The sequence below is a fragment of the Spermophilus citellus genome, assembly GCF_964194105.1.
Source record: "Spermophilus citellus genome assembly, chromosome: 4".
Taxonomy (NCBI): Eukaryota; Metazoa; Chordata; class Mammalia; order Rodentia; family Sciuridae; genus Spermophilus; species Spermophilus citellus.
Genome location: NC_138185.1, coordinates 127347959 through 127373274, shown reverse-complemented (window position 1 = coordinate 127373274; position 25316 = coordinate 127347959). Strand labels below are relative to the sequence as shown.

General features: G+C 33.7%; 1 protein-coding gene across 7 annotated transcripts in view; it reads right to left on the bottom strand.

The window, feature by feature from the left end:
* ATOSA (atos homolog A) overlaps positions 1 to 25316 on the bottom strand; it is a 97967-nt gene that overhangs the window by 12372 nt on the left and 60279 nt on the right. For all 7 annotated transcript variants that reach the window (XR_014021456.1, XM_081290014.1, XM_081290011.1 and 4 more), the window contains exons 3-9: positions 19004 to 19188; positions 17423 to 17625; positions 17001 to 17126; positions 13980 to 15813; positions 11332 to 11445; positions 8005 to 8084; positions 7046 to 7154 (exon numbers count right to left, since the gene is read on the bottom strand). Coding sequence is in view for 6 of the 7 variants with exons in the window: in XM_081290014.1 (XP_081146140.1) it covers positions 7046 to 7154; positions 8005 to 8084; positions 11332 to 11445; positions 13980 to 15813; positions 17001 to 17126; positions 17423 to 17625; positions 19004 to 19188 (2651 nt within the window). In the remaining variant the exon portion in view is untranslated. The remainder of the gene's footprint in view (positions 1 to 7045; positions 7155 to 8004; positions 8085 to 11331; positions 11446 to 13979; positions 15814 to 17000; positions 17127 to 17422; positions 17626 to 19003; positions 19189 to 25316) is intronic.

The window sequence follows — 25316 nt, the reverse complement described above, 5'->3', positions numbered from 1 at the left end:
GTGCTTGCCTAGCATGTGTGAGGTACTGGGTTTGAGCCTTAGCACCACATAAAATAAATAAAATAAAAACATTATGTCTATCTACAACTACAACAAAAAAAACTTAAAAAAAAAGAACAGTAAGTGTGTTTTAGAAATAAACTTAAAATTACAGAAATATATCTCTTTCAAGCTTGGTTGCTAAAATAACTTCTTTTTTTTAAATAAGTTAGTGGTTATCTTTTCAGGTATATGAAACATTTTAAAACTTTCGCAAGCTTTATTGAATATACACGCATTAACACATATATCCATGCATCATGATGTGTGATAAAATAATTATTTAATTATTTAAATAATTAATCCTGCAAATCCTCATGAATCCAACAGTCTATGTAGTCTAAATTGGAAACAGTTGACACATCAGAAATTCTAAAGTCTCAGGCTGGGGTTGTGGCTCAATAGCAGAGCATTTGCCTCACACAAGTAAGGCACTGGGTTCGATCCTCAGCACCACATAAAAATAAATAAAGAGAAATGTAAATCAAAATTACTTTAAGATATCACCTTACTCCAGTCATAATGGCAGCTATTATGAAGACAACAACAATAAGTATTGGCGAGGATATGGGGAAAAAGGTACACTCACACATTGCTGGTGTAGCCAATTGGTGTAGCCAATTTGGAAAGCAGTATGGAGATTCCTTGGAATTCTGGGAATGGAAACATCATTTGACCCAGCTATCCCTCTCCTCAGTCTGTACCCAAAGGACTAAAAACAACATACTACAGGGACACAGCCACATTAATGTTTATAGCAGCACAATTCACAATAGCTAAACTGTGGAGCCAATCTAGATGCCCTTCAGTGGATGAATGGATTAAAAAATGGATTTTTTTACTCAGCAATAAAAGAGAATAAAATTATGGCATTTGCAGGTAAATGGATGGTGTTGGAGAAGATAATGCTAAGTGAAGTTAGCCAATCCCCCCAAAACAAATGCCAAATGTTTTCTCTGATATAAGGAGGCTGATTCACAGTGGGGTAGGGAGGGGGAGCATGGGAGGAATGAATGAATTTTAGATAGGGCAGAGGGGTGGGAGGGAAAGGGAGGGAGTAGGGGGTTAGCAAGGATGGTGGAATGTGATAGACATCATCATCCAAAGTACATGTATGAAGATGCAAATTGGTGCTGTCATACTTTGTATACAAGCAGAGATATGAAAAATTGTGCTGTATATGTGTAATAAGAATTGTAATGCATTCTACTGTCATTTATTTATTTTTTAAAAAATAAATTTAAAAAGTAAATAAAATAATGACATTGTGTCCATGTATAATTAAAAATATTTTTAACAAAAGAAAGAAGGGCTGGGGTTGTGGCTCAGTAGTAGAGTACTTACCTGGCATGTGTGAGGTACTGGGTTCAATCCTCAGCACCATATATAAATAAATAAATAAACAAATAAGCAAAAAAATAAGAGATCCATTAAAAAAAGAAAGAAAAGAAATTCTAGTCTCCTGGTCAAAAAGATAAGACTAACAGATCTGTGCCACAACTGAATTTCTATATCTTCCTCCTGCTCTGTAATCAAACAATATCTTGTTGATTTTACCTCTCAGTTTCAAGGCCTCATCTCTTTTTTTCTGCTCCAGTACACTAGATCAGAACCTTACCACCTTTGCACTAAAATGCAACATCTTCTAGTCAGTCTTTCCATATCTAGTGTAATACTACTCAAATTGTTGCACAGAGCCCCTGTGTTTCAGTTCCAACTGAAGGATGGGGTATTGGGGATTGACCTAGGGCTGTTCTCTACCAGTAATACAACCTCCAGCCCTGCCATGGTCTTTTATTAATTTTGCATGTGAAACTCTACATATTTAATTTTCTCTATCTGGAATTTCTTGTTATTCCCCACTACCCGAACAAATTTACTTGGCAAATTCCTACTCTTGTAACCAAGCTCAAGTGACAGTTCCTCATTAAAGCTGTCCCCAAAACCTTTAACAGAAAAATAGTAGACACACAAATACTGACGAAACTTCTAATATAGTGCTAATTGCTTGGGATTTTATTATTTTAAATTATGTCTTTCTTCTTCAATAGTTGTTATAAAGCAGGAACTTTATCATTTAGCTTTGTATTTCTAACAGTATGACACATAGTAGGTACTCAACAAATCCTTCTTTCTTTTATAAAAAATATTTATTTTTTAGTTGTAGTTGGACACAATACCTTTATTTATTTCTTTTTATGTGGTGCTGAGGATCAAATCAAGGGCCTCTCACATGCTAGGCAAGTGCTTTACAAATGAGCCACAACCCCAGCCCCTTAATAAATGTTTCTTAAATAAGAAAACTATTCTAAAGATGGATAGAATTGTTATAGGAAGGGCACATATAAAAATGTTTATAGATAAAACAAATGACACATATTAGTTGCTAACTTTCTGGATAATTCAAATTTTGTGAATTTAATATACTAGCATACAGTACATTCCAGGTCCTACTTGGTACAATATGACAATGAAAAAAAATAAAAGACATACAGATTATCAACTAACAAAATTTTTCCTGCTTATAGATCACATGACTCTTTACACAGAAAACCCTAAAGAATCTTTATAATTAATTACCAAATTGAAATTAATTTTCTGGGGGGGTACGGGGGATTGAACTCAGGGGCACTTGACCACTAAGCCACATCCCCAGCCCTATTCTTTATTTTTATTTATATACAGAGTCTCACTGAGTTGCTTAGCATTTCGCCATTGTTGAGGCTGGCTTTGAACTTCAGGTCCTACTATCTCAGCCTCCTGAGCTACTGGGATTACAGGCATGCACCACTGTGCCTGGCCTTGAAATTAATTTTTAAGTATACTTTACAATATCTCTAGAAAACATTATACATCTATAAAAAAGGTCCAAAATATGTAGGCTGAAAAATATAAAACACTGATTTAAAAAAATTCAAGACTACCTTATTTGGTATGAATTTCATGGATCAAAACATTTAATATTCTTAATTTGTCAGTATTCTCCATAATTGATCTATATCAATTCATCCTATACAAAAATCTCAGATGGCTGTTTAGTAGTAAAAGTTAAGCTCATTCTAAAATTTACATTAATAAAGGAACTAGAATAGTTAAAGCAATTATTATTATTTATTTTATTCATTTATTATTTTGGTACAAGGGATTGAACCCAGGGATGATTTACTACTGAGTTACAATCCCAGCCCTTTTTATTTCTTACTTTGAGATATGGTCTCACAAAATTGATTAGGTCTTACTAAACATTGAGCCTGGCCTTGAACTTGAGACCCTTCTGCTTTGGCTTCTCAAGTCATCGAGATTACAGATGTGTGCCACCATGCCCAACTTAGTTAAAGCAATTTTGAGAAAAAAAAAATTTAGGACTCATACATGTTTTCAAGATTAGAAAATTTGACATCCATATGCATAAAAATAAATTTTGACTACACACCTCATATGACCTACAAAATTCAATTCTAGATGAAAACATAAAAGAAAATCTATATGACCATAGGTTAGGGCACTGGTTTTCAAGCATGGGATACTTGGCAATATTTGGAGACATTTTTGGTTGCTACAATATGGGGGTGGTACTGGGATTGATCCAGTAGAGGCCAAAGATTCTGCCAAATATTCTACAGTGCTCAGACAACCTCCCCCTAACAAAGAAACATTATGAATGCCAAAGTTAAAAAGGCTTGGGCTAGGCAAAGATTGTTTTAGATACAGTAAAGGCAATATACAGTAAAAAATATTCATAAATTAGACAAACAAAATAAAAAATATTTTTGTCTTAAGATACTGTTACAAAAATAAGTGTAAAGCCACACTTCATATTTGGAGACAATACTTGGAAAACCTATGTGCTTACATGCAAATAAACATAGGAAAAGAGGGTCACCATGCTTAATCACTATGGAAATAGAATTAAAACTACAATAATTATTATTTTTAATTTTTTTAATTTTAAATATTTTTTAGTTGTTGATGGACCTTTATTTTTTTTTTATTTATTTGTACGTGGTACTGAGAATTGAACCAAGTGCATCATGCATGCTAGGCAAGTGCACTACCACTGAGCCACAACCCCATCCCAAACTACAATAATTAAAAAGACTGACCAGTATAAACTTTGGGATAGATGTGGAAGCACTAAGACTCTTGTATACTAATAGTGCTACTTAAAATGGTAAAACTTTCTGGAGCAGTGTGTACCTGTAATCCCAGCAACTCAGGAAGCTGAGGCAGGGGGCTATAAATTGGAGGCCAAGCTTGGCAACTAAGTAAGACCCTGTCTCAAAATAAAAAATAAAAAGGGCAGGGGGTGTAACTCAGTGGTAGAGTGGCTCTGGGTTTAATCCCCAATACTTAAAAAAAAAAAAAAAAGACAAAAGTATAGTCACTTTGGAAAACAGTTTGTAAGTTTCTTAAAAAGTTATATACCTTTATATAAATATACATATTTATATAAAGGTATATAAATATATATATACCTTTAATACTAACCAGATATTCCATTTCCAGGTAGTTACCCAAATGAAATGAAACCTTATGTTCACAAAAAATTTATGCACAAATATTCATAGCAGCTTTATTTGTAATACGTAAAAACCTAATACAACCCAATTTCCAGAATTAGGTAAATGATTTAATGAACTGTAATCCATACAATGGCAATACAAAGGAATAAACTCTTTTAAAGTTAGGACAACAGGGATAATCTCAAAATAATGGTGTATAAAAGAAGACTCCAAACCTCTTCCCAAGAGTAAATATGGTATGACTCCATTTATAAACAATTCTAGAAAAATACAAGCTATTTTATTGTGACAGAGGGTACTTTATTTTCAACTTCTCTGTAAATTTAAATAATATTCTCTATTTTAATAGGATTTTTTAGATCATAGGTTTTAAATAAATTTTAAATAAAAGTTAATGACCTATTCTTAAAATTTTATTAGAAAAGATTTATCTTATTATATATTATAATAGGATTTTTGAGATCAAATGGTTAAAATTTTAAGATTAAATGGTTTTTTTAGATTAAATAGTTCTTGTATGGGAAAAACAATCCATTTTCAGTGGTTGTTGGTATGTTGAACTGAACTGATGGAAGAAGATAATCACATGACAGATGAGTTGAATGAATATAATGAGGTTTTGCAATAGAAAACTCTTAATGGTAGCAAGAAAGGTGACTAATTAGAAAAAGAAATAAAGGACACCCCTGTATTTGGGTGTTATTCTGGGTCAATGTGTTCACAGACTCCATTTAAGGCCTCACATATAATGTGAAAATACCCAAATTCCCCTCAACAACATTACAGGAATTAAGATTTTGTCCTGCTTCATAAAACAAGACCAATGTGAAAGTTAAGAATTCAAGACTATTCCCCAATACACCTTTCTTATTGACATAGAGTATCTAATTCACTAAGTAAATATCTTCTCTAACTTACTGAATAGAGTATCAATTTTATTGTAAAGAGAATACATATGGGTTAGACAGTCTCAATACTTCCCTGTATTTTGTCCCTTGAGTCACATGAACAAAATGTATGCATATTTACATAAGTAGAACCCTCTGAAAACAACAATGTATAGATCTTTTAACCATCTTCCCTGTTCTAAAGTTTTTATATATCAGACTGCTTTTTACTCCCTCATAAACATTTTTGTCTTATAAAGGTTGAAGAGCACCTGACTCTCACAATGGTCTAAGCAATCTTAACTCTAAGACAAAGAGGAATAGAGTTCAGCATCTCTGGACTAATTGTTTGAAAGTGACACGGAAAATAGATAATTTAACACAAAAATATCTTTTTTTTAAATTTCCACTAAAACTTTGAAAAATAGTCTCAAAATTAAAATAATTATAAAGCACAATGGTCACAAAATGTACCACAACTCTGGTAAAGCTATTTATTTTAATTAAAAATACAAAATAGAAATTATTTTTCCCTAAAAAAATTCACCAATTAAAATCACTTTTAAAATGGCATTTTCAAGTTCATGTTTAATGTTTAGGTGATTTCTAATTAAAGGCAGAAAGCCAGGCTTTGTGGCATACCTAGCTACTTGGGAGGCTAAGACAGGAGCCAGCTTTGGCAACTCAGCAAGACTTTGAAAGGTTGAGGATGTAGCTCAGTGGCACTGTACTTGGGTTCAATCCTCAAAACTGAAGACAAAACAAAACAAAACAAAACAAAACAAAACAAAACAAAACAAAACTCAAAATCCATGAATAGATAAACTCATGATATTATGACATACTTGATCCCAAGTTGAAATATTCACATTACATAAGGAAGTAAATATATTAGAAATCTTTAGCCTTTTGATCTTTTAAAAATTCTATTATTTTATAATTAAAAAATAGATTTATATTTACAGAAAAGTTACAAATAAAGTACAGAGAAACATTTGATTTTGTTAATTAATCTCCTTGATCATAAAGGGGCTGTTATCAGCCATCATCACATTTCCTGGGGTTGAGGTTATAGCTCAGTTGGTATAGTACCTGCCTTGCATGCACAAGGCCCTGGTACCACAAACAAAAAAAGAATAAACATTTCCTGGGTAGCAGAACCTTTTTTTTTTTTTTTTGAACAGGATCTCACTATGTTGCCCAGGCTGGTCAAATGATCCTCCTGCCTCAGCCTCCTGGATTGCTGGATCTACAGGCATGCTACACCATGCCTGGCTAACAAAGCCACATTTTCAGAGAAGATGTGGTAAAGTCTCTCCTCTTGGCTAAAGTAACAGATACCTGTGTTTAACCTGATTTCACCAAAAGTCCTTTACATCCTCTACCAGTTACCCAATTCTAAGATGTCACTGTAGACAATTCTTCCAACTTCTTTTCTCACGAAAACAAAACAGAATTAAAAAGGTGACTTCAAGGTTTTAGAAAAATATAGCTAATTTTTTTTTCCTTTTTGTTAAGAAAGTTAAAAACATAAATGCTATCCTGGACCCAAGTTTAAAAAACTTCAACTCTTAAAATAGTTTCAAAACACATTACCTCAAAATTTCCTAGAAGACTAAGACTTGTTATAGGTGGAGCACTAGAACTCAAAAAAGGTTTTTCATGAATATCTGGATCATCTTCAATGTTTAAACATGGCCGAGTACTAAACAAAAAACAAATCAATAAAAGAATACATTAAAAACAATCTTTTCTAATTTACTTTTTACAAAATTAAATTAGGAGAATCTGAACAATTTTACTCAAACCACCATAATAATAAAATTAATGTCATCAAATTTTAAAACATAAAATTTATAGTTTAAAATTTCAGATTAGATTTCCTATCTGTTATAATAGTTAATATTATGCAGGATATCCATATATCTGATAAAGGATGGAGATATGTATATGTATCTCAATCATGCTAAAGGTTTCCAGGTGGAATTTATGACATATCATATAGTGGCAGCTACCAGAAATATTAAATAATTCAGATTTCTATATCAATCTTCATTTTTAGCTGAAAATAAAAATACAAAGGCAAAATTATGTGACCAAAGGATATAATCAGAATGCTGTGGATGTAGGTCAGTGTTAGAGCATTTGCTGAGCGCGCGCGCGAGAGAGAGAGAGAGAGAGAGAGAGAGAGAGAGAGAGAGAAGAAAAGAATAGAATAGAATAGAATAGAGTAGACTAGAATCTGAATATTACTTGCCAACATGGAAAAAACTGCTAAAGCTTTCTTTTTTGCAAAGGAATAAAAAGTAGAGTTTAATGATCAGAGATATATAAATGTAGCTAAATGTTAAAATCTCTGTGCTTATTATGACTGTTGCTACTCATTGTCTCAATTTCCTTCTGATTTATCCTTAATAACTATGTATGAATAGTATTATATTGAAAATAAGATTTCTATTACAATTTGACTTTTACACTTAATATTATTTATTGTGCAAGATCAGAATTGTGTGAAATTCTGCTTCATGTACACAAAGAAATCTTAAAATAAATACCTTTTAGATGATAAGCTTTTCAGATGCAATAATGAAGAATCCAGATCAAAGCAACCCGATTGTGTCTTTCTTTGAGGAACCTAAGGTCAAAATAATCATTTGTAATATCAAAAGACTAATTTTTTCTTGAATTGAGAAAATGACTTTCAAATGAAAGCTACACTTATCTTTAAAATAATAAGATTTATCTCATACCAGTTTACTTCAAATAATATTATTTACTACATATTCTTCTTTGCCCATCCCAATCACTACAACATTCCCAAGTAGTCTAAAGCTTTACAGAAAATAGGTTTGGAAAATACCACCATGGATTTCCAAACACTGTGTATACCAGATTACAGTGACAAACCACCACTTACTCAAAATATCCTAAAAATAAAATACCCAGATACAAATTTATTTTGTGAGAAGGTACCAGAGATTGTATCAGGGATTGAACTCAGGGGCACTCAACTACTGAGCCACATTCCCAGCCCTATTTTGTATTTTATTTAGAAACAGGGTCTCACTGAGTTGCTTAATGTCTCGCTTTTGCTGAGGCTGGCTTTGAACTTGAGATCCTCCTGTCTCAGCCTCCCATGCAGCTGGGATTACAGGTGTGCACCACCTCACCTGGCTCCAGATATAAATTAAGGATAAAATATACAACATGAAAATTAGATTTGCTGGGCTGAGGTTGTGGCTCAGAGGTAGAGCATTCACCTAGCATGTGTGAGGCCTTGGGTTCAATCCTCAGCAACACAGAAAATAAATAAATAAAATAAAATAAAGATGTTATGTGTCCAACTAAAAAATAAATATTAAAAAAAGTTAGATTTGAGGGCTGGGGTTGTGGCTCAGTGGTAGAGCACTTGCCTCGCATGTGAGAGACCCTGGGTTCGATCCTCAGCACCACATAAAAATATATAAACAAACTAAAGGTATTGTGCCAATGTATAAATTAAAAAAATATTTATTTATTTATTTATTTATTTTTAAAAATTTTATTCTTTTTTTAGTTGTAGATGGACACAATATCTTTATTTTATTTTTATGTGGTGCTAAGGATCGAACCCAGGGCCTCACATGTGCTAGGCGAGCGATCTACCACTGAGCCACAACCTCAGCCCTAAAAAAATATTAAAAAAAAAAAAAGTTAGATTTGATTCTTGAATATTAAACATGTAAAGTATCTGATTTACTGGTCCAATTGGCATTAAAATATCTACACATTAAAATTTTTCAGAGTGGTACAGGGGTACCATGATATTTATTTTAGTTAGAACTTATTTGTAAAATTTTCAATCTAAACTCTCATGATTTCTGGAATGTTCTCTATCTTCATTTCTTCTAATATTGGGTTTTATTATTTCATCTAGTCTTTCTTTTAGAACATCTGCTAGACTTATATTGAACACATCAATCTACTACCTTCTGTGGCTCTTTAGATTTTATCATTTATTTCCCTTTTCGTACTTCCTTCTAGGTGCTATGTATGTGCTCAGTTGCTAAATTTCTATTCAGCTAATCTATTATTTTATCCATCCAAATACTCTGGTGACAGGGTTTCTATATGTGAATTCTTACATTTCTTGTTCCTACTAATGAATTTTTAAAGGTGCTTTGTAATTTTTTCCTCTCTGAGATCATTATCAACAAGAGGTAATTTTTTAAAGAAAATCAGTCCTTAGTGCCCTATAGATGTGGGATGGTTTGCTTCCTCCACTGGTTCACAATTTGGATTTCATGAATTCAAATTTAGTTTTCATGGCTATTTCTTAGCTAGACATGTCTAAATATCACTGTGGGGTTTTTGAATTTATGCTACCTATAAGTGCTTTAGGTTTTAGGTCTAATTTCTTCTGGGGGTTTCTTTTCCTCACTTACTCCACATATCCTTGGAATATTTTGAGTAAAGAGGTGAATTAAAATTTTTTTCTCATTTAATAGAAAGCCAGGTCTTCCCTGGCTTTAATGAAGAGTTTAGTTTTTTCTAGCTATGACTGATGCAGACTTGCATCCTTGACTTCTAGCCTAGTAGGAGCATTATACCATACCTTCACTCTGCATTAGATTCAGATTTCCCAGAGGACTACAATCTTCCCCAAGTTAGTACTTGGGGACTTATTTTTCTTATTCTTATACTACATTATGTATTTAGAAGTTGTTGTATTTTATCCAAGACTTCTGTGTTTGAAAGGAAGAAGAGTTTTCCTGTATTTATCTCAGTCCAACATATTGACCAAAGTCTTGTCTTACCTCATGTTTAACTGAGATGGCAGCCATATCAACTAATTACAGAGTACTTACTATGTACCAAGAATCATTCTAATTATCATCATAATACTAAGGTAGGTTCTATTTCCCCTATTTAGAGCTGAAAACCTGAAGGTCTCAGAGATTTTTTTCTTACCTAATGTTACAAAGCTATGGTGAAGTCATTGTGACTCCAAAGAGATGTTTTAAACTGTTGCACTCAAATCTATAAACCTATTTGTAAACACAGAGTAGGGATATTTATATGTCTCACAATAAGACAACTAAATTCATGAGTTTAAAATCAAAGACAGGTATCAATTTACTTTTTATTTTTATTTTTTTAAGAGAGAGTGAGAGAGAATTTTAAATATATATATATATACATTTTAAGTTTTCAGCGGACACAACATCTTTGTTTGTACGTGGTGCTGAGGATTGAACCCGGGCCGCACGCATGCCAGGCAAACGCGCTACCGCCTAAGCCACATCCCCAGCCCCGACAGATATCAATTTAGTTCCCAGATGTATCAGTACTTACTGAGATATAATAACTTTTTTTGGTACTGGCAATTGAACCCAGAGGTGATTTACATTCTCAGCCCTTTTTATTATTTTTTTAAATTTTGAGACAGGGTTTCTCTAAGTTGCTGAGGACCTCGCTAAATTGAGGCTGACCTCAAACTTGCAGTTATTCTACCTCAGCTTCCTGAGTCACCAAGATTATAGGCACCACACCCAGCTACAAAGGCTATTATATAAAGTCCCCTAGACATCAGGGTTTTTTTTTTTTTTTGGCATTAATAACAATAAAAATATTGTTATTTTATGAAAATTTTAAAGAATTTTATGAAAAATTTTAATTCTAATACAATAAGTATAATTTTTATTTATTTTTAGTGTTTTCCCCCCATATTATCACCTGGGTATTATTGTGCTATCAAATAATAAAATGTTTTACAACTGAAAATTTATTTCAAAAGCACTTAAATTTTTTTACAAGTAAAATTTGAATGTAACTCTTGCAAATATTTTAAATGTTTGTAGGTTTTCAGAATGAGATAAGATAAAAAAAAAAAAAGCACTTACAGGACTTGAAAGAAGAGGCAATCCAGTTCGAGGATGAAAGGCTCTGGTTGAGGTTCCATCCAAGGAATGGAAATTATGTTTTCGCCAGACACTTGAATGTTTCAGTGTGGTCCTCTGTTAAGAAAATAGATTTTTTTTTTTTTTTTAGTTGTCCTGGGGATTCATCCCCAGGGACTTTCTACTACTGAATGTCATCTCCAGTCCTTTTTATTTTTTTATTTTGAGACAGGGTCTTGCTAAATGTCTAAGCTGGTCTTGAGCTTGTGATCCTGCTGGGATTATAAGTATGTGCCACAGCACCTGGCTAAGAATTAGAATTTAATGGTATATTTAAATACCATTTAAAGAACTTGTGTAGCTTTTTGGTTTTTAGATTCATCCTTAATGCATTTGAGGTTTATATCCCTGGTGCTGAAGCTGATAATGTATCTCTATTTTGTCTACACACACACACACACACACACACACACACATTCTAATTAGAAAACAATGCCTAAGATATTTTAATACGCTGAATACACACAATTATTCTAAAGTATGCCCCAACATAATTGCCTTCTTAACATGTTAACTCAGAATCTAGCATCTAGTAAGCTAATATTTATTTTAATTTATAAAAATACAATGATTCACAGGTGGAAAAACTTAGTACAATACTCTAAAGCAAAATTTTGTTAAGTATCGTTTTCAGAGGATTTAATTTGGTGATACAGAAACATATGAAATATTACTAATTTAAAATTGCAGCAGCTCAGGAGGTTGAGGCAGGAAGATTGCAAGGTCAAGGCCAGCCTCAGCAATGAAGGGATACCTGGTCTCAAAACAAAAAATAAAAAAGGACTGGGGATGTGGTTCAGTGGTAAAGTGCTTCTGGGTTCAATCCCAGGTACCAAATAAATAAATAAGCAGTCACAGCACTATGGTTTTGATGTTAGTCAAAAAAGAAGTAAACCATATGTGGTAGCATATGCTTGTAATCCCAGCTCTTCAGTAGCTGGGGCAGGAGGATCACTTAAATCCAGGAGTTTGAGGTCAATCTAGGCAATGAAGTAAACTAATCTTAAAAAATTAGGAAAATGTATGTAAAGATCAAAATTTCATAAAGAGCACATGAATAAAAATTAGGGGGAAAAACGATTAATTTAGATCCTGGTGCTACCATGTACTAGCTTTGAGACCTTGAATAAATTAATCTCTGGCCTATAGTTCTCATCTACAAACTGTAGTAAAAGCACCTAACCTCACAGGCTAGTGAAAAGATTCAGTAAATTAACATGTAAAATACGCAGATGAGAATGCTTGAGTACACAGTAAAGAGCAAATGATTATATTTAAAAGAAGCACATGAAAAAAATGATTACAGTGGCTTGAAAAACAATGGCCAGATTAAGCTTCTCTATTAGGCATCACAAAGAATAAAAAATGATGGAGTCTTGTTATGCTGCCCAGGCTGTAACTTGGGATCTTCCTGCCTCCACCTCCCAAATAGCTGGGATTACAGGTGTTCACTGCTGGGCCCAGTAAAAACCCTAATATTCTGAAGGCCAGAAAAGGTTTCTGTGACAATTGTACTTTTATGGAATGTATTTTATTTAGGTAGAATATTAGATTTATGAATTATTTTTAAATATATTATTCAATCATTAATGCAACTCAGAGAGGCAAAAGACATTTAGCCTTCTTGTAAATCGACATGAGGTTTTTAGAAGTTATTTGACTTATTTGGTATAACTCAAGGACTAAACTGTGAAGCCCAAACTACAACTAGATGTTTTGACTAATAGCTTAGTGATTCTCCTAGAGACATGCCTAAAACTATTAACTGGGGTGGGGCATAAATACCGGGCAAACAGTATGTACTAGGTCAGAGTAGCTGACAAAAAAATCAAGCTAATGTGAGTTTCTTTTCAATTCCTGTTTATCTCTATCAATTATTCATAAATATTAAAATTTTAAAAAAACAGTAAGAATTAAAATGAACCAAGGACTTGTATAGTCCACAAATTTGTCCTTCTTTATATAAGGCAGAAGGAAGAACTGTGGATTGAAAGTCCAAGACCTGAGAAAGGGCATGGTGTGCCAGTTCAACCCCCAAAGACTTTTATAGCTACTGGTATGTCATTTATTCTGAGTCTCAGTTTCCTCATCTGTCCTACCTGTCATAGTAAAGTACAAAAAGAATCAAGTGTTTTCTAATCATGTATTATAACTGAAAGCAATATATAAATACTATACAAAATCAAAGTGGTTTTATATCTGTAAAGCATTCATTCTCTTAAATCCACACACCAAAAATTATTTCTTCTGAATAGAAGAAAAAGGAACAGATCTTTTAGATTGCAGATAATGGGGAAGAAACAGTTAAAAGGTCTCAATAATAGACTAATAAATCACTAAAAAAATTATTGTCATAAGAGCAGTTTTTAAACAATGAGATCTTTATTTTTTCTATGTACCTGGTACTTACTGTCAAGAGAGTATGTTATTTGTAAGGAGACTAACAGTTTGTAGAAAGCTAATTATATCAGAGTGAGTGTTCTATGGATAATGGACACCTCAGATCTTTAATAACTAAACTAGATCTTCTGTGAAGAAAATTCAAACTATAACAGTTGAGAATTATATTTGAAATATAAGATGTTACCTACCAATACTTCTGTATTTTTTAGTCGTTCACATGTAGACAAACAGTCTTTTATACTCTTTCTTTGAGAACAATTTTGAGGTTTTTCATCAGTTGAATCTTCTTTCTTATCCTTATTTTTTAATTGGTTTATCTTTTTGCATTTAAATCCTTCATCATCTTTATTGAGATAATTTTCTATGCTATTAAGTCGAGTATTTTGCTCACATGTCTTTGGCCTTTTTGAGTCTTTATCTGAACAATTATTTTCATACTTATTCAGATATTCAGACATTTCCAACATAGTAACTTTTAACTTTGAGTCACTTGTCTTTGAATTATCATACTGGAGATTGTCAAAGGATTCTGGATTACAATTTTTATTTTTTATTATTTTTTCTTTGCACTTACTTGTGCAAATATGTTTGTCAATACTGTTACATTCTGAATACTGTTTATCATTTCCATTGCTAAGTTCTTGCTCCTTAAATTGAGACTCAGAAAGTGTATTTTCCAATCTGCTTTTCAAATCTAAGTTACTTTCATTGCAATGAGACATATTTGAGGAAGTCAATACACTAGAAGCTTTGTTCTGTGTCTCTTGATATATATTTTGGATGATTTGACTAGGACTGTCCTGACACTGATTTCTTATTTGAGGTTTCAAAGAAGACTTTCCTTTACAAGAACTAAAAGATTTATTAGGTATTAAATTTTTCTCATCACTGTTGTCTCCTAACAAGGAAAATTTTGTATGAGAAATGGAAATGGAAGAGGAATCATCCTTAGTTTTCTTTAGCAAATTTTTGTCTTCATATGAGCTCCTAAATACTTTAGAAGGAACCAAATTGGAATCATGCATGTTGAATGAGGGACGAGGAATATGTGATGCTGTTGGATCAATGTGCTCCAAATGATGAGCAATTCTTGCAATAACATCTTGTCGTTCCTGGAGTAAAGAACCTATCAAAGGATTAATCTCTCCAACAGAACGATGAGAATAAAGACCATTAGAAATGCAAGTTTCACTTTGGGAAGTTTCTGATTTTACTTGAATTTTCCCCTCATTGGTGCCTTCTGAGCAAGTAAACTCTGGATTACCAAAAGAAACAGAGAAAGTTTCTTTACATTTTCTCACATTTTCATTTTCCTGTGAAACCCGGTAAAGTTTGGAATTAAGTGAACTAGATTCTTGAATTGTAAATGGATGTCCAGAAACATGTGAAGTATTTGGATCACAATGAATCAAATGCTGAGCAATTCTTGCAATAACTTCTTGTCGATCCTGGATTAAAGAGTCTATTAAAGGGTTAGTATCACCAACTGTGTGCCAGGAACTCTGGTTGCTAGAGACACTAGAATCAATCATTGAAAATGATTTTAAAGTTCTCACTGATGTCTCATGTGACTTTATATCTCCTATACCACTGAAGTCCAAAATATTGGCTTGAGATGTCCCATAGTCAGATTTATTGCCAGAGCCTGGATATAGTTTGACATTTTTGATGGCTGCAGTATACTCTGGAGTTGTGCCCCTTTTTCCATGTAATACACTTTCAGAAGCCATGGTCCAAGCTGGTTTGCTACACAGACGCTGTGAACTCTTTGGACTACATTGTTCTGCTTCATTAGAATTGCGGTGCTGATGAGTTTTAAGTTCATGTTCTTGAATTCTTTTCTCATACAGGCCAATGTTCGTGTGAATACTACATGTCAAAACTGGGTAATAAGATTGTCTGGGTAAAGACTGAACGCTGACTTTCAAGGCCACATTGTGAGAAACGTTGGGAACAGGAAACACATGTTCAATTGGAGTCTGTGAAAAATTCCACTGAAGGTCTACATCAGCAGCACTGATTCTAGAGTCAAACAGTAAAATACAGAATCAATGGATTATAAAAGTCACATGTTTATCATTGTATATTAAAGAATATAAAGCATACTTATCTTTGTTTGCATTAATTACCACTGAAATTTACTTTTAGCCACTTTGCCATGCATATTACTCTGATAAAATGAGTCTGAGATTGTGGCTCAGTGGTAGAGGCACTGGGTTCAATTCTTAGCACCACATATAAATAAATAAAGGTCCATCAACAGCTTATAAAATATTAAAAGAAAACCCAACATAAGTGGTATCTTATGCTTAGAAGAGATGATCTTTTTAAGAACACAAGACTATTTAAGTATTCAAGCTCAAGAATATTATCATCAAAAATATATTTGTCAAAATAAAAAGAATAAATGGATTCAGCAAATTTTATTGTGCAAGGTGACTAAGATAAACTATTTCATGACCACCTGACTAAAGAGATAATAGTTGCTTGGTAGGAGGTATGTGTGTGTTATTTTAGGTAAGGTCTCACTATGTTGCCCAGGGTAGCCTCAAACTCAGCTCTTTTCCCTCAGCCTCCTAAGTAGCTGGGACTAAAGGCATGCACCACCATGACTATCTATATTCATATTTTCAAGATGCCAAAAACTCAGGACTGGGGATGTGGCTCAGTAGTAGAATGCTTGCCTACCCTGTGTTCAATCCCCAGTACCACACACACAATAAAATTATCAAACTGTATAGTTAAAATATGTGCATTTGCCAATCATGTGGTATATGTCCGTAATTCCAGTTACTAGTGAGGCTGAGACAGAAGGATCTCAAGTTCAAGGCCAGTCTCAGCAACTTAGTGAGACTTAAAAAGGACTGGGGATATAACTTGTAGTGGTAAGGTGCCTCTGGTTCAATTCTCAGTAGGAAGGAAGGAAGGCAAGAGAAAGAAAAGAAGAGAAATTCAGAATCCCATAAAATATTTCCACTTTATAGTGGTAGCAGTAAATTGTTCTTCTCTAAAGTAAGTTTAAAAAATTTATTTCAACAAGTAAAATTCACACTAACTCAACCTAAATTCTCAAACTTGTTTTGAGAAAATTCTCATTAAATTTTATCCATTTATATTCAGAAATGAAGAAAAGAAACTATTTTTTAAAAATCACATTCAGTAAGTTAAGCAATGTGAATATACATGTCCCTTTTTTGCCTTAGACATACCTGTAAAGAATATTTCGTGGAATAGCACCATGAGAAACACTCAGCCATGCACTTAACTGAGAAAAAAACACAAACGAGCGGACAGCCAACAGAAGAGTCTTCTCTTCAATGAATCGATCACCATTCCTAATGAAAGTAACAAAGCCTAATTTAATTGTCATCAAGCACACATGATTGAATTTTAGGAAGACAGAAGCTGAAATTAACATATCACTCAGGAGGTAGGCTTTTAAGAGCAAAAGAATGAATGTACCAATGTCAAAGTTATGATTACTTAACATAAGTATTAAACATCTAAGTATTAAATTTTACTACATAGAGGGATTCAAAGATATGATATAATATTTTTAAAAAACTATAGGAAGTAATAAAAAAAACTTGATTTATCAGGATCAACTTCAAACTTAAGCTCAACAACTTACTGTCGAGGAACTGGCTCCAATATCCATCTTTCTAATAGTAATGCATCTTGCTTAATTGCAGGATCATTTAGGTCAATGCCTTCTGTGGTAGGCCCATCATCACTGTAGCAGCAGTCTGGTAGTAGCATCACTTCCACCATGATTGGAAGATTATTCTTCCACAACAATGTGACCTCAGACCTGGTTCGTCTGGCTTGGCGACACTTTGAGAAAATGAATATGAGCAAAATTTCTCAATAATCTGCCTAACTTTGTATTTAAGGTTTAAAATTGTAAAGTAGAGGGGCTGAGGTTGTGGCTCAGTGGTAGAGTGCTCGCCTCTCATGTGCGAGGCCCTGAGTTCGATCCTCAGCACCACATAAAAATAAATAAGTGAAATAAAGGTATTTTGTCCAACTACATCTAAAAACTAAATATTAAAAAAATTGTAAAGTAGATATTAATTAGAAAGGAGTCACCTATTGCAGAGCTTTTGGATTTTCTCATTAAATAATGTATTCATGCTAGTGAGTTCTGAGTTCAGGGATTAGTATTAAGTATTTAAGATGCAAATTTTCTTGGGGAAGATATCTTTGTTGTATCTTGTGAAAAAATAACTGCCATACACAATGTCTGACAGGTCTCTGAGTTAACCCAGCCTTGTCTACTTTGTTAATTTCATAGGAAAGATTAATTAATTATTTATGTGTATTAGTTACTGGTTATTGAACCCAGGGGCATTCTACCACTGAGCTTTCACCCCCAGCCCTTTCATATTTTTATTTTAATACAGGGTCTTTCCTGAAACTTGGAATGCTCTTATCTCAGCCTCCTGAGTCACTGAGATTACAAGTGTGTACCACCCACCATGCTTGGCTTAATTCTTAATTCTGAAGACCAACTCATTTTCATTAAACATTCAAAACAGGTAAGATTTTTTTTTTAAAGAGAAGAGAGAGAGAGAGAGAGAGAGAGAGAGAGAGAGAATTTTTTTAATATTTATTTTTTAGTTTTCGGTGGACACAACATCTTTGTTTGTATGTGGTGCTGGGAATTGGACCCGGGCCGCACACATGCCAGGCGAGCACGCTACCGCTTGAGCCACATCCCCAGCCCGTAAGATATTTTTTAAGTTTAAAAATTTGGACTACATTTGATAAACTAATAACTGGGAGAAAAGTTCCTAAGCCAAATTTTACTCTACCTAACTAAATATTTTAACAGTTATTATTCAAAAAATTAATACAATAATAAAAGGTGTTCTCCCATTAAAAAAAAGAGCACAGAGGGAAATTGGTTAATCTGAGGAAAATAATCATCAATTAATTTACTGAATGAACAAGAACATGAAGTGGAAGAGACAGGGCTAAAACTCTAAAAGAAAACTCAATCAAAGAGAGTCAACCTGAGAACATGAGAGGACAGGTGTGAATCACCCTGCTGACTGATCCACAAAACTACCTGACCTGCTTTCAAGAGCCTTGTTTAAGAGCCAATTTTATATTTAAATGTGAAAATTATAATTGTGATATAATGAAGGTGATAATAGAACTTACATTAGTTTACATATATATTTTTAAGCATTCAACCTGTGATTCTTACCTGGGCCAACTTGTCACTACATTCATGTTTTGTAGTTACTGGATAACAAGACTGTGCTGGAGGGCAATGGAAACTTTCCGTTCGACCTTTTACAGAACATTCAGGTGTTCGACCTTCTGTTATTAACAAGGCCAAAGAGACCAAGAACTCCTCTGCATCATATTCAAAATATTCATCTAGAGTATCTGGAATCAAAAGAAAAAAGAAAATCTCTGCATCATGTTCAAAATATTCATCACATTAACATACTTTTTTTTTTTTTGGCAGTACTGGGGACTGAACCCAAGATCTTGCACACTTTAGGCAAGCCCTCCTCATTGAGCCAAACACCCAGCCCTTAAGTATTCTTAAAAAGAACTCATCTATGTGCCTATAATAACAAATGTTACATTCCATATTCACTAACAAAAAGTGAAAGGAAAATACAGAAAACTCTTGATTCACACAGTATACAGAATTATAAAGAGATGATGGATGATTCCAAATTCCAGGTGAACAGACTGGTTAAAATTATGGCACAAATAAAAAAAATTATGGAAAAATTATTTTTATCTAAATTTCAACTAGTCAAGATTTAAGAATATACGCATCATCTGATGGATAATTATGTGTTTTTAAACATCAGGTACAACTTTTTAAAAAATATATCATTAATAGCCAAAAGGTCAAAATGTCTTTTATGTCATATTTTTTAGGTAAGATGTTTTATTGCCATTATTAAGTATTAGAAAGAAAACACAAGTCCAACTGTGCCTCTCCCTTTCTCTCCCCTCTCCCTTCCTTAACTGATTCCTTGTTCTCATAGCACTAAATCTGTGATATGGACATTCACAGTCACAGGGTTCTCGCTGCTTTGTTATATAATAATAACAGTTTCAAAGGGACAAATGCTATAATAAGCTAGAATCAGAAGGAGACTTATTTTGCAATACAAGGAATGTGATATTTTGGTTGTTACATAGTTACAAATAATCCAACCTACCAATGTTTTCATTTAGTTTTAGTAATTTAAAAATTTCTCAAAGTACTCTAAGTTTTTAACTTTAAAAATTATTAATTTGCTATACAAGTTGAATACTCATTAACAAATGTGCACACAATACTTCATTTAATTTATAATTTTGAAAACGTTGTTCTTATCTCTGCCAATTAAACAACAAATATTTCAAGTGTTCACTATACTATTTTAGGTGATGGGGGACATAGAGATATAATGTACATAGTTCTTAATTTCAAAGACTTTATGATTTAGAGATGACTTAAAGAAAACAGTACATCATACAATGGGTAGAAAGAAAAGTACAACTTGGACAGAGAATTTATGTAAAGAAAGTAAGAGAAAAGAAGGACTGGATTTAGATTATGAACAATTTTGCAGGAAGTAAACTTTATTGGCCCAAATTTAAGAACTTTCAGAAAATTTTCTCTAAAATAATCATGTGCAACATAAAATGACAGCCAACACTTGATAATAATTTATCATTGTCCAGTATTACCAGTGCTAAGTAGTGTCTATACATTGATTCATTTAGCTCCATCATTTAGCTTCATTTTAAAGACAACTGAAGCATAAAGAGACAAAGTAACTTGCCTAAGATAACTCAAATAGGAAGAAGTAAATTTGGAATCTGAACCCAGTTTGGTTCCAGTATCAGCCTCTTAACTAGCATACAGGCTGTCTTTCATTATAGCTATAAATTTTATATACTTCAATGTATCTTTTGAAATATAAATGAAAATAAGATATACATTTCACATAATTGATTTTGGTATTTTTATTTAAAAATATAGAACTGTTTTTCAAAAATAGGACCTAATTTTTATAATACTGTGCCAACGGAAAGGTGGGGGGGGGTCAGTGTTTCTCTGGAAATAAAATTAGGTCATAAATCAAGGGTCCTCTGAGATTCACTGAGTTAAATTTATGGTGTCCTTCATAAATAGGGAGGCAAAAAAACACACAAAAGAAATCTATTCAACACCTCCCTGGTGGGTTTTCAAGGGTAGCTCAGGCTTGCCATGGGCTATATGGCATAATGTTAGCTCCCAGGACATTCTCTGGACTCACCCTGTTCCCTCTCCCAGCATGTGGTATAATCCCAGAGAGCTAAGAATTATAGCAGAAAAGTGGCTTCTAATCTAATGAATACTGAATGGTGCCAAGAAGTCAGTTACTCCATGTGAGGATGGTCTACAGACTAAGTAATGTCTCATATATGTGCTATTATTTTAAAAAAGCCTATAGATACTAACTGTATTACTAAAATATAAATTCATATAAAAGCATCATTAAATTAATAGCAACTTTACATCATTATTTTATCACATACACTGAAAGTAAAACTTCAATATTGTTAATGTTTCTAAGCTTTTGCCTCACGTAATTGTCCACGTACATGACAAGTTTCAGGATAACTGCTGAGGAGTATCTTATCAGCTTGCTTATGGTTGCTAAGCACTCACACAACTCACAGTGACCTTAGCATCATTTAAGTCATGTAAATGAAGGGCTTTATCTGTACCTGTGAATTACTGGGCTAGAAACAACTCTTTATTTCATTGGATAGAATGTAAACTGTTATCAAGGAAATTGGCTAAAGCTGTAACTTATTCATGGACGCTAAAAGTTAGGGCATAAATATACCACAAGGGGAAAGTTTTGACATTAAAATCTCAGGAAACCTAAGTTCTAGCCTCAATTTATCCAGTTTATAAATACTCTCCAATTAAGAGATATAGCACACGGGTCCACACTGGTAGACAAAACAATTAAATACAAATTTACTGTGGTAACCACTAGTATAGAGGTTAGAAGTGTGGGCTAAGCCGGGTGTTGTGTCACACGCTGTAATCCCAGGGACTCAGGAGGCTGAGTCAGGAGGATCCTGAGTTCAAAGCCAACCTCAGCAAAAGCAAGGCACTAAGCAACTCAGTGAGACCCTGTCTCTAAATAAAATACAAAAAAGGGCTAGAGATGTGGCTCAGTGGTTGAGAGCCCTTGAATTTAATCCCCAGTACCTGCCCACTCTCCCTCCCCCACAAAGAATAAAAATCATAGCTGTACAGGGGCATGAGGTGAAGGACAGTAGTTAAAGAAGACTTCCACAGTTGTAAACTGCTACATAAGGCAAGTCACTTCATGTTTCCCTCTGTAAAACAGAAGTAATATCTGCCTGCAAGAACTCTAACATCACACAGGTGCAAGCTTTAACTGTCCCCACTGTCTAGAGTAGACACTTTCAGTTCACTGGATTAGACAAAAAGGAATGAAGGGAAAGGAGAGGAGATGGGAATAGGAAAGACAGTAAGATGAATAAGAAATAATTTCCTATGCTCATATATGAATACACAACCAGTGTAACTCCACATTATGTTCAACTATAAGAATGGGATCAAAATTATGAAGAGCTGCATCTCATGTGTGAATGTCAAATATACCCTACTGTCATGTATCTAAAAACAAAACAAAAAAAGAGGATACACTTTAATTTTCTTTAGCTATTATAACCTTGTTCCCCAACCTGACCCAATATAACTGATTTCAAGTGAGCTCTTGGGGCTGGGGAAGTGGTTCAAGCGGTAGCGCGCTCGCCTGGCATGCGTGCGGCCCGGGTTCGATCCTCAGCACCACATACCAACAAAGATGTTGTGTCCGCCGAGAACTAAAAAATAAATATGAAAATTCTCTCTCTCTCTCTGCCTTAAAAAAAATAATAATAAAGTGAGCTCTTGACCCAAGCTGGGCCAGAATCTCTTTCCCAGGACACTGGAATAAGGACTCAGAGATGTTAGTTGGTTCCTGCCTGGTACCTTGATCTGAGACAGAATACACTCAGTACCTATACAGGGCTACAGGCTGACATAGGCATGGAACAGTACCAGAAGAGAATGAAATAAGAGGAACAGTGAATGAGAGATAAGAGACCTCATGGCTACAGGAAGCCAGATAAAAAGTAGTTGTCTCATTTTCTGACAATGATCCAGTCCCTCAGGAGGACTGTTAATATTCCTATTAATATTATTTCTATTAATCAATTTCTTTAAACTTCTTGAGTGGGTTATTTGTAATCAAAAATATTTAATTAATAACTAAAACGTTTTATTATGAGATTACAGAAAATGTTTGTCAAAAAATAAAAAGTATTCTTTGATTTCTTTCTTAAGGGTTCTGTAGTTTTCATTGTATATGTCTTTCACCTCTTTCATTGATTCCAAGTATTTCATTTTATTTTTGAGGCTATTGTAAATGGAGTAGCTTTCCTCATTTCCCTTTCTGAGGATTTGTCACTTATATACAGAAATGCCTTTAGTTTATGGGTGTTGGTTTTATATCCTGCTACTATGCTGAATTCATTTACTAGTTCTAGGAATTTTCTGATGGAACTTTTTGGATCTTCTAGGTATAGAATCATATTGTCAGCAAATAGTGCTAATTTGAGTTCTTCTTTTCCTATCCATATCCCTTTAATTTCTTTCGTCTAACTGCTCTGGCCAGTGTTTTTAAGAACTATGTTAAATAGAAGTGGTGAAAGAGGGCATCCTTGTCTTGTTCCAGTTTTTAGAGGGAATGCCTTCAATTTTTCTCTATTTAGAATGATGGTGGCCTGGGGCTCATAATAAATAACCTTTACAATGTTGAGATATGTTCCAATTACCCCTAATTTTTTTAGTGTTTTGAATATGAAGGGGTGACCAATCAAAATCCCAATGGCATTTCTCATAGAAATAGAAAAAGCAGTCATGAAATTCATCTGGAAAGATAAGAGACCCAGAATAGCTTAGCAATCCTTGGCAAGAAGAGTGAAACAGGTGGCATCACTATATCAGACTTTAAACTATACTATAGAGCAATAACAACAAAAACAGCATGGTATTGGCACCAAAATAGAAATGTAAACCAATGGTACAGAATAGAGGACACAGAGACTAACCCACAAAATTACAATTATATTAGACAAAGGTGCCAAAAACATACATTGGAGAAAAGATAGTTTCTTCAACAAATGGTGCTGGGAAAACTAGAAATCAATTTGCAACAAAATGAAATTAAACCCCTATTGCTCACCATGAACAAAATTCAACTCAAAGTGGATCAAGGACCTAGGAATTAAACCAGAAACCCTGCGACTAGAATAGGAGAAAAAGTAGGCCCTAATCTCCATCATGTTGAATTAGGCCCCAACTTCCTTAATAAGATTCCCATAGTGCAAAAATTAAAATCAAGAATCAATAAATGGGATGGATTCAAGCTAAAAAGCTTCTCGGGAAAAAAAAATCTGTGAGGTGAATAGAGAACCTACATCTTGGGAGCAAATTTTTATCCCTCACACATCAGATAGAGCACTAATCTCTAAGGTATATAAAGAACTCAAAAAGCTAAACACCAAAAAAAACAAATAACCCAATCAATAAATGGACCAAATACCTGAACAGACACTTCTCAGAAGATATTATATAATCAATCAACAAATATATGAAAAAAAAGTTCATCATCTCTAGAAATTAGAGAAATGCAAATCAAAACTACTCTAAGATTTCATCTCACTCCAGTCAGAATGGCAGCTATTAAGAATACAAACAACAATACGTGTTGGCAAGGATGTGGGGAAAAAGGTACATTCATACATTGCTGGTGGGATTGCAAATTGGTACAGCCAATTGGAAAGCAGTATGGAGATTCCTTGGAAAACCTAGAATGGAACCACCATTTGACCCAGCTATCCCTCTCCTCAGTCTGTACCCAAAGGACTTAAAAACAACATACTACAGGGACACAGCCACATCAATGTTTATAGCAGCACAATTCACAATAGCTAAATTGTGGAACCAACCTAGATGCCCTTCAGTAGATGAATGGATATATATGGTGTATATATTACTCAGCAATAAAAGAGAATAAAATCATGGCATTTGCAGGCAAATGGATGGAGGTGGAGAATATAATGCTGAGTGAAGTAAGCCAATTCCCCAAAACCAAATGCCGAAGGTTTTCTCTGATATAAGGAGGCTGATTCATAGTAGGGTAGGGAGGGGGAGCATGGGAGGAATAGATGAACTGTAGATAGGGCAAAGGGGTAGGAGGGTAAGGGAGGGGGTTAGAAATGATGGTGGAATGTGATAGACATCATTATCCAAAGTACATGTATGAAGATATGAATGGTGTGAATATACTTTGTATACAACCAGAGATATAAACAATTGTGCTCTATATGTATAATATGAATTGTAATGCATTATGCTGTCATATATAACAAGTTAGAATAAAAAATTTTTAAAAAGACAAGAGAGATATATAACCTTCAGCCTTATTTTA